At 37.8% G+C, this 14,139-nt stretch overlaps 1 protein-coding gene across 7 annotated transcripts in view; it reads right to left on the reverse strand.

Annotated features, from left to right (window-relative positions):
* The window catches only part of SCUBE1 (signal peptide, CUB domain and EGF like domain containing 1), a 214,991-nt gene that overhangs the window by 72,124 nt on the left and 128,728 nt on the right, over window positions 1–14,139 (reverse strand). For all 7 annotated transcript variants that reach the window (XM_068951089.1, XM_068951117.1, XM_068951081.1 and 4 more), the window contains one exon: window positions 3,673–3,789. In XM_068951089.1, the coding sequence (XP_068807190.1) occupies window positions 3,673–3,789 (117 nt within the window). The remainder of the gene's footprint in view (window positions 1–3,672; window positions 3,790–14,139) is intronic.

Raw genomic sequence — 14,139 nt, forward strand, 5'->3', positions numbered from 1 at the left:
GTTTCCTCGTCTGTTAGCTGATGAAGATCTCCATGGTTTGGCTTCTCAAGAGATGTGGTCTACAGCTGATAAGAAAGGTGAAGGTAAATAAGGAGCATTTTTCCACTGTGCAGCAACCCAGCTAAGAGAAGATTTGGGCTGGAGACTGACTTTCAAAGAGGAGCAGGAAAAACTTAGCGAGTCTGTGTCCCAGCCACTGTTAATACAACTGAAGGTGCCTTTAACTACCCCACAGAAAAAACACTTTTCTTCTTATTTCAGTGCAAGATCGCACAAGGGAGAAAGAATCAGAAACAAAAAGATTTGTCAAGCTATCCTGTTTAGGCCATAGAAACCAAAACAATCTTCCTCTATAACAGTCTTCCTACTATTCCTGCTGGTTACCCAGCCTACCTGTACATACTCCACATGCTAGGACATTCTCCATAAGACTCTTCTGTTTTATTGAAATTTGCAAACAGACTGCACTCTGCATTAACAAAAAGAACCTGATTCTTTGAGGTTCAGTGAACTCGCACTTCCCACAGAGCCTGTGAAAGAGATCGGTGTGCAGAACTGCTGAAGATCGGCCCCTTACATTACTTCTAACTTGTTTCCCTGCACCTTCCCCTTTGTCATGTATTGGGAAAGGTCCATCAGAAACACCAGAATTTCAGTCCTGACTCAGTTTTATACTTTGTGATTTGAATCCATCCCAGCTTTTACAATAGAGCTACAGAATATGAATTATGGTATTGCAAACAAAGTGTGGAACAATTAGTGACATCTAGAGGGATTTATTTACCATGTTTTGTCAAATAAATCATGTTTGCATATACTCTTTCTTTGTAAAAACATCTTTTCTTTTTTGTGCATACTTGTTTTCTTCTATATTAAACAACTTCCAAACTACTAAAAAAATCTGTGAACATTTTGGATAGTAAACTCTTTTTATTTTTATATGCATACACAATGCCTAACAGACTCGTCTTGATTTTTGACCAGAGCAATCTAGGAATTTTGTTACATTAAAAAAATCATATTTTTGTTTCATTCATTTAAAAATAAATATGTTCCTTAATTTAACTGATTCACCAATAAAAAGTAGTGAAGTGGCAATAGGTTTCCATAACATACCAGTATGGTAAAAGTGCACTTTTGAAGAAATCAGCTACAAATGAGCTGAAACTGTCTATTTCTAAAATTACAGATGAATAAATTGCACAATGTCCACCTTGGAGTATTCAACAGTTCAGATGTTTCTCTGAGTCTTATTTAAAGCCCTTGAATCCCAGCAACTACATAATTTCAAATAGTACCTGTACTATATAAAAAGCCAGAGGGAGGGAGATGCCAAAATGGACTAAAAATCATAGACTTTCCAATCAAAACATTCTTTTTGGTTAACATTATTTGCTAACTTCAAGCTAAACATATTAATCATTTCACTCAACCCACAATTGCATTTTTCAGTTAATACATTAATTATCCCTCCAATTTCTCTCAGCTTTTCTTGCATGCCCTGTTCTCTGTATTTTACTTTCATAAGTAGGGATATATCTTTCTCCCATATTTAGAAATATAGCTGCTCTCAAAATGATGCTTCTACGAAAAACCTCACTTGGAGACACTGTGGTATTTGATAGACTTGGAAACTGCCTACAAAAGCCAGTGTGTGCTAGCTGTATGGTCCCTGAAGATGCTTTAAAGGGCAGTCAATGGATAATCCATCTCTATTACCATGCAGACATAATTATTACAGATACATGGAACAATGAACTGCATATATAAGAAAATGCTGGCCAGTCAACTTGAGAAGAATAAAGGAAAAAAATCAAAGGAGAAAACTGGAGAAGTTTGCGCTTTTCTTTTAGTTCCTACACAACACAAAGAAAGGGATTTGTGAACACTGAACTCCCCCACTTGAATCTTTTGCTGGCTCTACCTAATGGAAGAGGAGCAGAGAAGGTACCAGTGTTACTACATGGAAATGTTCCCTTTTACACCCAGAAGATGTAAATCTTAGAGGACAGTTTTGACTAAGGACTGCCTTTGTAATCTACAGAAGAAGCTTCAGGGATGGCTTCAGGGAAGCAGAATCCAGCCTAGGAATCTCACAGTGTAATACAATAGACAATTGTCATTTTCAGTTAAACTAAATGCAAAGCATATACTTTACTGTTTTATAATGAAGAGTATTTTCTAAAATGTCAATAAAAGTTAAAAAGAAATGACCTGGTTGGTCTGTTCAAGAAAGTAAGCGGATTTCCCATTGCTGTTTATTTTAAGAAAGCAAAAAAGAACCTGGAACATCACAAATAATATGGATTCTATTTCTTTTATTTTATCCTTATAAAAAAGGGGAAAAGAAAATAAATGCAAATGATTTTAGAACTAGGGTATTTGGTTTGTGGATCAGTTGGATATTTCATTTTGTCTGCAGTCCTAATTATAGACTTGATTATTATATAAATATTGTTTCATGTTAGCTCTATGGCCCAGCCTCTGAATGGAAGCAACCTATATTTAGAATTAAACTTATTTTCATGATGTAGTTTCAATAATAAACATTATGATCAAGTCTAGGTGTACCTCATAGTATTAAAATGCCTCCTTTTTAAGCGCTCGGTGCAATCAGTGTTACTCCTCTGCTATGGCTTAGCTGATCTGACTGTAAAAATGAAGAATTATTTTTATGTGACTTGAACTAAAATGACTGATTTTTGATGTATGCTTACCCTTAACTATTAACATTGTGTGCAATAGCAGTTTAAATGTTTTATTTTCAAATAAACATGCAAATGGACTGTTATTTCTATAAATACTAACAGGATCATGCCCAAGCACTGGGAGTTTTCAGCCCAGAGCAAGAGGAAACCACACGTTTTCTGTTTATTTTTGTGGGTTTTACTATTTTAAGTAACATCAAGCCCTGGGCTGGAGATATTCTGATGTTTTTGGTTACTTTGAAGAAAATGGTCCCAACAGTTCCTTAGCAAGTTAGGTCAACTTATGCTAAATCACTGAGTGACAATAAAGTGTTCTCTGTGACATCAATATATAGGCCATGTCCTCTTGGATGTCTCTTCCCAAATGTCTTTCAGGGAGCTGAGAAGAAATCATTATGAAAATGGAAAAATGGTCTAGGTTTCGTTTTTCCTTTATAACTGGCTACTTCTCACGTTTTGAATAGGTAGATATGGACAATTACTTGTGTGAATTTTTTTGGAGTAATACCTCTGCAGCTTTTCCTTGGCCTCACTTAATGATAACTCATTGATCATCTGCAGGTAAAAAAGTTCTTGTTAAGATTTTTCAATTGCTTTTTTACAGTACAGCTTCAGATACCATGAGATGTCTCAAGTTCTACAAAGGTCTCACACTGTTCTCTGAAACCTGAAGGTTTTTTGCAGCCCTGAAGATTTTTTTTTCAACCTCTGGTCAGTTTGAAACAGTTTGACCTCTGTATCTAATTTCTTTGCAGTAATAAAACCCTCTAATGAATACAGAGTAAAATGATTAAAATAAGTAAATACAGAACAACTAGGGAAGGAGAAAGCTAATGAACTCAATTGCAATCACTATGCCAGTAATAGCCTTAACTCGAAGTATTGATTAAATATCTGAATATTTACATCTTGTACTGCAACTGCTGAAGGCAAATGATGCATTGCAAAGCAAACAGAAGCTGACCTTTGCACGTTTTCCCATCAGGCTGCAGAGTAAATCCGACTGGGCAACTGCACCGTACCCCTGTCGCAGTATCCTTGCAAGTCCGATCACAGCCTCCGTTATTGACAGCACATGTTTCTGCAGAATGGAAGAGAAAGACAGAGAGAGAGAGGGAGAAAGGGAGTGTAATGAAATGTTCTGGGGGAGGGGAGAGGCATAACTCTTTGGGGCAGTATTACAACATTACAAAAGCAATCAAAGTTTAAGCAAGCCAACTCAAGCAAGGTCTCAAGGTCATCAGGGCCCGTGTACTTGTTTTGACTAGTAAATCATTTCCACAAGCCATGATTTCTTTCTCCTCCAAAACTCATTTTTGTATCGATTATATTTAGTCAGTGCTTTTGAACTGTCTTAGACAAGAGGATGGGTTATTATATATGAAATATGTTTAAAAAGAAAAAAAAGTGATTGCCTTTAAAAGCAAAACCGAGCATACAGTCTGTTTTGTATCTGTCAGTGTCTAGCCAAGGCTTTTTAAGGTTCATTTTTTTTAATGATGCTGCAGGCATAATGAACTTTAAAAAACAGTAGAAAGCAGAGCAGAGTGCTAGACTTGGAACCAAGAATTTAAAATCCTCAGTTAAGAAAGAGTTAATGGAAAATGAACTACATACATCACTTTGACAAGAATCTACATGCCCAATCTGTTCTTACTGAACTACAAGCAAAAGGCATCTGGGTTTTGTCCACTTAAAGCTTTTTGCAAATTGAAAGGAGTTTGGAGTGGGTGGGAGGGCATAATTGAGGTCACTGAACCCATTCCAAGCTGTGTCATTGAAATTTCCCAGTGCTTGTAGTATGTAGAATGGTCGCTGGGCAAACACAGGCAAGAGAAAGCTGCATACTTCTTAGCTTTTACAATAGTGGGCAATGACTACTAGGTATCACTCCATTAAAAAAAAATCTTCAATTTCACTATAAAAAAAGCAAACCCCCTTCCCTCATTGCCATTATTTTCTGCTACGTGCTTGTGCACGTGTGCACACCTTACATGTACATACACAGGCATGCACACACACACAAATCTGTCATATACATAAAAGGCAAGTGAAATGATTAATTATTCTTAGATTCAGAGTGGATATAAGGATGCCAATTTAGCCAATTTAGCATGCCAGTTTGAACTGTGCATTTACCTGAAAAAGGATTTGTTTCAGAGAGTAAGTCCTTTTAATAATCTCTTCCAGTTGCTGTAGCTCTGCTTAAATTAAAATACTTCCCTCTGCAGGACTGCCATTATTCTGCTCAGCTCACCTCCTTCTGACTCTCCCTAAAGAGGCTTTGTCATTACTTACTCAGATTTACAGACTCTAGTGCTAAATATTCACAGTCTGTGTCACAATTGTAGTCGGTGGACAGGGTCTGACAATAAGCTATAGGATATGCTAATGAGGAAGTGCCTTAGAACAGGATGTTGATCAAAAATAATTTACACAGAACAGGAAAGGCTTTATCTTTAAAATGACTACTTCTTATGTATTTTTATTTCAATGTAACCTCTGCTAAGGCACTTAAGGTGAACTTATGCTGGCTCTCTGGGGGGACATCATTGCTTAAAAAGAAGGAAAAACAGTTTAATTGTTTTTTTCTTTTGTACCGGCACAAACCTTTGGAATATACTGCTGGCACTGAAACTGAAAGCAAGGGGCTGTGGGACAGAGAAGCATGCATTAACACCACAGGACAGAACATCCCCATCCATATACATACACACACATACTTTATTAGATATATTTTAAATTGTTTTATATCATGTGTATGTATATACTATATACTAACATCATACAGACAATGTAATTAATATGCAAATGTATTTCTATATAACTGCTAGCAAGCACAGCTAACAAATAGACTGATATGTTCTTAGGAGACAGCTTTCTAAAATTGTAGCTGATTCTGCAACTCCTTATCTTCAGATGAAGTTCTTGCTCACCTGTGTAACCAAAAAATTAAAGGGCCATTTTTCATGAGTACAGACCATTTAGGTGAGTAAGACTTGCAGGATCTGAACCAACTGTTTAAGCAATATAGCTCTGATTTTCATTAATTCCCCTGGGAAGGGTATTTTTTTATAGGTTTAGATGTTGACACTACTGTTTGAAGAATTCTTCCATAAATTGCAACGCTGACATTTCTATCTGCACGTGAATGTGTGTGTGCCTTCATGGGCCAAAATATTGAATGATTTTATGTTTCAGAGAAGGGAAAAAGTTTCAGCAGATTTACTATGGCACACGAAGAGTCCTTTATGGCAGTTCATCACCAAGAGATGAACATTACTTAAGCAGTAATACTTCTGCTTTCTGGATGACATCCAGTGAAAATGAATAGACACAACATTTTTTTTTTCCCATGGCATGGATGACTGAATCTGTAGGGTAAGGGTCATTCAGTGAACAAGAGTTATTTCTATGTATAAATAGAGGGAAATAAGCCAGCTTTTCTTATTTTCACAGAGATTTAGTAAAACAAACTGAAAACGATAAATACCCTTCAACTTTTCTGGTGACTCTGACTAAATACATGACCAGCTCTAACAGAATGAAGATCCAAGTGAGCAAGAGGACATCTGAGAGTACCACTAATATTTTGGATAATCACAGAGATGTACTGATGAAATTCCTTAAATTCAAGGTCATGAGAAAAAAACTGGTAAAAGAAAGCAAATGTGAAGAGCAGGACGTGGGAAAGAGGTATCTCAAGTTACATCAAATAGAACTGCTGAAGCCTATATGCAACATAACCTAAAGTGCACCACCTCTTATGTTTGTATTAGAAATGACTTCAACCCGTTCTTCATCTCACCACTATCACACTTTAGTATATATTTGAAATCCAAATTTAAGTTTTACATCTCAAACAAAGAGTAGAAGCAAATGACTTATTTCCAAGCCATCATTCTGGAGATGCTATACTTGTATGGAAGGGACAGAATGAGTGTTTGAAATCTGGATCAGGTCTTTATGGGTGATGTTGATCCTGTGGACCATTCTCCTCTGGTTTTGCCTCATCATATCTATTAGTCTTTTTTTTTTTCGATTCAGGCTTTTTTGGCATATGCTTCTGATGTGTCTTATTCTGATGAAGGAGCAGAAAGAGAACGGGAAAACACAAAGCAGTGTTGAGAAACTTGATATTTGATTTATTCTGAATTATGATAAAGCTCATCATTCAAAGCTGTTAGACTACACCGTGAATTTAAAATGATGCTTGCAGCCTACTTACATCCTTATTGAATTCCCACCAGAAAAATGAGACAGAAACAGATCTAAAGAAAAGGACATCTATATGTACAAAGCAATATGGACAACTTTTACTGTGTTTTTCCACAGTAAGATTTTAATTCTGGAACAATCTTTCAGATATTGGTTCCTTGAATCTATAGATAAAAGGTAATCAAAATCATTACCAAAATGATCCACCTATGTTTTACTAAATTAATATATTTATCTTTTTAACCGCTTTAATTCCATTTGTACTATGGGATATACACTGTTTCTGCATATTAAAATATCCTATTAGAAAGCACAAGCTTGAGGAGTCAGTCCTTCAGCATTATATCAAGAATACTCAGTAAGTTATCACGGAATACACATGAGTATTCAGTCCTTTATTAAGTCACTTCAGTGTCTGCAGTGACAGATAAGTCCTTCAGGTCCTAGACCTGAAGTTTTTGAACTAAACTAGAATCTCTATTGTGTGGCAATACAGCTTGGTCAATTTCTTAGAAATAAAACTGACATCAGACAGGATTTATTTGGCTTTGAATACTATTAAATGCCTGAAATTCTGAACATATTTTTCATGGTGTGGGAATTTTTCTGAAAACCTAAATTTCTACTTTTTAAAATGAAATAGACAAAATCTAAATATTCAAAACGTAAGACTCTATTCAAATCTGGTTTTTGCAAGTGGCCCAATATTTCATAAGGCCATCTAAAATTTTCCTTAAAGACAGGTATGTCGTCTCTATGATCAAAAAAGCAGGATGTGATTTTACAAGTTTTACTGAAAATCAGGCAAATCTTGGAATCTTTGTTGTTCACTTTGTCAGCTTGGGTCAATTTGAATGAAAATCCGGAATAATGTTTAGGAACTTAGATACAGTGTAAAGCAAAACAGACCTACACAGGTATATGGCACAAGATGAGACACATCTGAAGGTCATAAAGTAATATATGTCTTAGTGAAGTCACGCTCTGTAATCTTTGATAAGTTATGAATGCAGAGGAGGGTTCCTGATGACTGGAAAAAGGCAAACATCACACCCGTGCTCAAGACAGGCAAGAGAGGGGTCTAGGGAATTCAAGCCAGCCAGCCCCCTATCAGACCCCAGGAAGTTTATGCATCAAATCATCCTGGAAGCCATTTCCAAGTACATGAAAGACAAGAAGATGATTCTGAACAGCCAGCATCAACCTAGCAAGGACAAATCATGCCTGACTAACATGATTGCTTTCTACAATGATATGACTTGCTCTGTGGATAAGGGAAGAACATGGATATTGTTCATCTTGAATTTCGCAAGGCTTTTGACGCAGTCTTCCATAGTATCTTTACGGCCACACTGGTGAGAGATAGACTGGATAAGTGAATGACAAGGCAGGGCATCCTTCAGTTAGGATCCAGGGCCAACACCAGTTGATGTCTTTACTAATGACCTGGATGATGGGAAGAAGTGCACTTTCAGAAAGTTGGTGGATGATACGGAACTGGGGGAGTGGTCAACACACTGAAGGGCAGGGCTGCTATTCAGAGGGACCTTAACAGGTTGGAGAAATGGGCTGAGAGGACCTCATGAACTTCAACAACAAAGGCAAACGCAAGTCCTGCACCCAGGATGGAATAATCCCATGCAACAGGACAGGCTAGAAAGAGACCTGGGGCCTGGTGGACAACAAGTTGAACATGAGTCAGCCGTGTGTCCTTGCAGCAAAGAAGACCAAGGGCATCCTGGCCTGTATTAGTAAGAGTGCAACCAGAAGGTTGGAGGAAGCAATCCTTCCCCTCTACTCAGCACTGATGAGACATCTGGAGTGCTGTTTTGAAATCTGGGCTCTCCAGTGCAAGAAAGATATGGACATACCAGAGTGAGTTCAGTGCAGGGTTGCCAACAAGATGGGGGCTGAAGCACATGGCAAGGAGAGGCTGAGAGAGCTTTTTGTAACAAGAGAGGGCTCAGGGAGATCTTATTTCTGTCTACAGTTACCTATCGGGAGGGTGTAGAGAAGATGGAGCCAGACTTTCCTCAGAAGTGCACAGGAAGGAGGAGAAGCAACAGATAGAAGATGCAAAATGGGAAATTCTGACTAGATATAGTGAAGAAAACATTCACCATGAGGGTGGTCAAACACTGAAGCAGGTGCCCAGAGAGACTGTGAACTCTCGATCCTTGGAGATATTCAGAACTCAACTGGGCATGGCCCTGAGCAGTTGGCCTTTCTTTGGGCAAGAGGTTGGACCAGTTGACCTCCAGAAGTCCCTTCCAACCTACATGATTCTATGATTCAATGAAAACTGATTCCCATATCCTGCAGAGACTAAAGAATCTGAGTTCTACTTTACCTCATTTATTTCTATTAAGAATACTGGTAGGAAAGAGGGAGAAGGGAAGTCTCATGGACATGGCAAGCAGCACATCAAATTCAAGAGCAAACTCAGTATCCTATTTAAGCATCTCTTTGAAGTCTGATACATTCATATTTCCAATAGGAAACACTCAAGTTCCACAAGCTGGAGTGTGGAAGTGGAGACCTAAATTTCTTCCCTATCTTTCCATGAGCTGCTGTGTCACCCTTGGCAAATTACTTGCACTGGAGTTCTCAAGAAATTTTGTGCTATCTTGGTTTCCTCATGTAAAATAGAGATATTATTTCTTATAAGATCTTTTGAAATTCATTAGAACACATGCTCTAGAAATGTAAAATACCACTTTTAATGGCTCCTAATAATACAAAAATTATTAAAAGTGAGTTTGGACATCTCTTTCCTCTTAATATATGTTGCCCTGATAATATTTATTTCCCCTTTAAACGTAACCGTTTACAGGGATAAGAGAATTTCATCTTCACCCAATCTAGACCTCCGATAGATTATTTTAATGATGCAACAAGATTCATAAGAGAAACCTTTATCTAACAGACAGGCTTGTGTTTCTTTTCTTAATCAAAGTCAGTCATTTCGGGTTCACTTTAATTGTGTTCTACATAAAAGAATAATCCTTTAAACTCTGGAATGTGTGCATGCACCTGTATGTAAAACTCTTCATACATAAACTGTATGTATGCTTTCCCAGTCTCAGTCAACCTGCTAAAGCATTTGGCATGTTGTTCAGTGTGATAAAATTTTCCTTAAGATGACATCAAATTTTCAAATGATTCTCTTAAAAGATAATAAAATTTTAAAAACTAAGGATGTTGTACATGGGTATAAGGAACAAAGTGGAGAAGTAAAAAAGGGATTAGTCATCTTTCTCAAGAGATCTAAAACAAAATCATCTCCTTTGAGTGGCAGACAAATAAGGAAGGATTGATGAAATTCCAGATTTTTTAATTTCAAATTTCAGAAAGAGGCAAGCTCCCTATCTGCATAAGAAAGGTGTAATCTTGTCCATCCCACTAGAAGTCTGGGTTAGAGGGCATTTACAAATGGCCCTTAGGCCACTGTGCAGGTCACCAAGATACCCATCACACAGCATACTTGTGCTGTTGTAGACCTGTGCTGCTGTATCCTGAGCAAAATACACAATACAGAGAAGTGCTGTGTGGTGAAGTGTTGCGCTCGTGAGGAACGTCCATTCCTTTATCTGATCGATATGCAGCTCTTTATTCCAAAAAACATGTCCCGTTCAGCCACAAGGCACCATAGGAAGAGCAAGACATTTAGCAGCAAGGTATTTCCTTTGGGGATGTGGAGAGGTGGTTCTCCAATCTATTCCAAAAGCGCCGTTACCCAGCACGGCAGTCCCTAATCAGCCAGATCCAGAGGCCTTATTTATTTTCCATCTGTTGATCACGAAAGTATGACTGGAAAGACTGGAGAACAACTCTAAATGAAGGAGCTGTTTTCAATAATGTGTATGTAAAAAAATGCAAAGAAACTTTAAAGGAAGACCAAAAGTGGCCAGCTGAAGTGAAAACAGAAGAAATCATACATAGTCTCAAATCAAAAGGGAGAGGGAAGCCACCGAAGTCCCCACCTACATTCAAGTAGGTCTTGCCACAATTCCTGCTGTCTTGATCATCTTTCTCAAGAAAAGAGTATGAGAAAGTGGACAATTAATGCCAGCTCCTCCTACAGAAGTTGTTCTTGGAAGAGAAAATGAAAAAAAAAATCCATACAGCTAATTATTACCTTCTTGTCTGAATGAGAGAGAAAGGTTACCCGGAACTCCTGGCTCAAGGCCTTGTGCAGGGGAAAAGAATAATTTTTGCAACAATGTGTAGGCAATAAAAGATTAGGATTGACTGTATCTGTAGGTTTATAACTACAAAAAGTACAGTATATGCCCTCTTCTCTCGGTTCAGCTAGTAATTAGCAACAGGTTTGGAAGGTAATTGCTGTTGGAAAGATGGGGTTTTTTTGCATTGATTCTCAAATTTAAAAGGCTATTGATGGGTTTAATGCTGTCTAAAGATACAAATCTGGGTGATGTCTGACTTTAAGAAAAAATGAAGTAGAAGAGTTAGGAATCCCTCTAAAGAGAGGTTTTTTTCCTAAGTTTGCCAAACTCTGTAAACTCTTTAGATTGACATGGTAAGAGGTAAGAACATCTGAAAGGAAGAGATGAAGGGGGAAAAATATTTGTTTCCCACACCTAGTTTCTGTGATTGGCCAATATCAACACTGACCCTAGTGCAAGTTAGAACAAACTAGCAGTTCAGTTGCCCTTCACTGGGAAGTAGCTTGCAGAATCCTAACGCTCATTGGGTCAGCAAAACACCAGGTGCTCAGGTTTTGCTCGCAACACCTACACTACACTTGAAGGGCTTATTCTGAGCTAACTTTTATGCCAGCAAGGCGCAATTCATGGTGTAGTACTCTGGAGCTGTGAATTTAGAGTAGCTATCAGGTCCTATGAGGTAGATTATAGCCCAGGAAAAGTTGTGGCTAATAATACTCAGAGTCTAATCATATCTATTTCTATACTTGGTCTGAATTTTGTACAAGACATGTACAGCAGTCCCACCTGAATGCAATATCTTATGACTGAAATGACAGTCTTAAATTCCGGGCTCAGACACAGAACAATTCAATTCTGGTGATGCTGAAAGCTAAAGGCTGTAAGCTGAACGGCAGATTTACAGCGCTCACCCTCTTAGACAACTCTACTATTAGGTATATGGATAACCTTAAAACTTAAAACAACTGGAGTGGTGGCAAGGGTTAAACTACTGGCAATCTCTGTTCCTCAACAGATGTGTCATGACTAAAACTGCTGATGCGTCTGAACCAAGAGATAACCTGCTTGTCCATTCTAAACACACAAAAATGAGTTAAATTGCCTGTATTTAACACAGTAAAACACAAATTGACTCTCCAAGCTATGTGTACAAGGCAAGGAAACTTATATATTTGTCTAAGTGAGGAAAGATATCTTGGAAAGAAAGCCAAATGCCTGGTAATTTGTAAGTAAGAGTAGAGAAAAGCAGAGAAATGCCCTGTTAATATTCATCAGGGATGCCCAATAGCTATCACAGAGTTGCCACTCTCCTCTCATTTGCTTTATGTCCTGCACTGATTCCCAAAAGATTTTACAATATGTCTCAGCAGAAGTCAATTTGCAGGACCAGTCCTGGATAGAGCATAGGATGTCAGTGAGCACTATATGCAATTTAAATTAATTTTTTTTTCAAGTAAGATTTCAGAGGAAACTGCTAGAAGTTGGGTGATTGTATCACTGTAGCATTTTGAAAGCCTCATACAGACCAACATTAGGATTTTACTGTGCCAGGCACTATTAAGTCACAGTTAAGAACTAGTTATTAAATAAAACAGTATGATGCTGAAATAGCTTTGGTATAGAAACACCAGATGACAGTAAAACATGAAAATCAGTTGGGCAGAGATCAAATTCCCAGAGTCAACTCATCGGTAGATTGTGAGAATGAACTTGTTGGGTTACTCTTAGTCCTACTACTCATATACCTGTATTTGACATATACTTACACGCGTTTAAATATTTTTACTTACTTCAGCATCACAGAGGGTCTCTCTCTCTCTCTGGAAGAACAGTTACTGCACTGCTAGTCAGGGCTACAGTATATTAGAGCAGTTCTCTGTGAGAGAATCAGGCACAGAACTGCTGGCAGTAGGTCCTGCTCAGTTTAGTATTATTTGCTCCTTCCCTTTCAAGAACGAAAAATCTGTTCATAGATTTTAATATAAAAAAGTACCTGAAATCAAATTAGCCTATTCCTGGTAATCTGCCACTTTTTACCCCCCCAGAAAACCCTTTGCTCAGTCTGGCTCAGAGGTAGCCTGTACTGATGTGTCATCTATTCACTTCAGGTTAATATTGCAACACAACCTCCACCAAACACAGCTCTTTAGTCACCTCCAGGTATTCTGGGTCTTTTTGCAGGTAAACCCCTCCTCTTAACATTTATGTTATGTAGGGGAATCTTACGGAAACAGTTTTACAACTAGCGGTATCTGGTTGCATGTAGATCACTTGCATGACCATGACTAAAAACAAAGACTGTCTAGCTGGCCAAAAGACCAGTCTGAAATCCCACTCAAATTCTAACCAAAAATGCACTGACACAAAATACAAAAGTCTGAAACTTGGAAGACATTAGAACTTAACTCAGGAAAGGCAAATTTATTTGGAAAAAATCTGTTGATTACCCAGTTGAGCTTGCTTTTAGATAAGGGGAAGTACGCAGAATGAGTAACAAGGCAATGACATATGATAAAACTGATGCTGCCATCCATAAAAGAACTTGCAAGTAGCAGTGCATGGCATATATATGGCATGAGAACAAGGTACACGGAGGAACTCAAAAGACAACAAACAGAAGGAGAAACTTAAACACACAACTGAAATATTTGAATTTTCAGTTAAGACACAACTACATTATTCTCATGCAAATTATGCTCTGTGATGCTGAAAGGATAGAGAAAGAGCATTCAGAAGAGTGTAATGAAAGAAACAAATAACTGTGAACAGAAAGAAGGAGAAATTGAATGAGCTTCCTACTCAGGGAATGAAAAAGGTGAGACAAAGAACATTCACTCTGTTATGCTTGTCTCCCCTTTTCCTTGCAATGTCATGATTGGTAGAATATTAATTGCATGAAAATAGGATGAGAATTTTGCACTGCCATGTTGGGAATGTGTGGAGAAATGACTAGGTGAATCCTGCAGAGAATCATGAGTCCTGCAGTTTTCATTTTAGAAAAGTTCTATTCCTCATCAGGGAACACC

This window comes from Struthio camelus, chromosome 1, assembly GCF_040807025.1.
Source record: "Struthio camelus isolate bStrCam1 chromosome 1, bStrCam1.hap1, whole genome shotgun sequence".
Taxonomy (NCBI): Eukaryota; Metazoa; Chordata; class Aves; order Struthioniformes; family Struthionidae; genus Struthio; species Struthio camelus.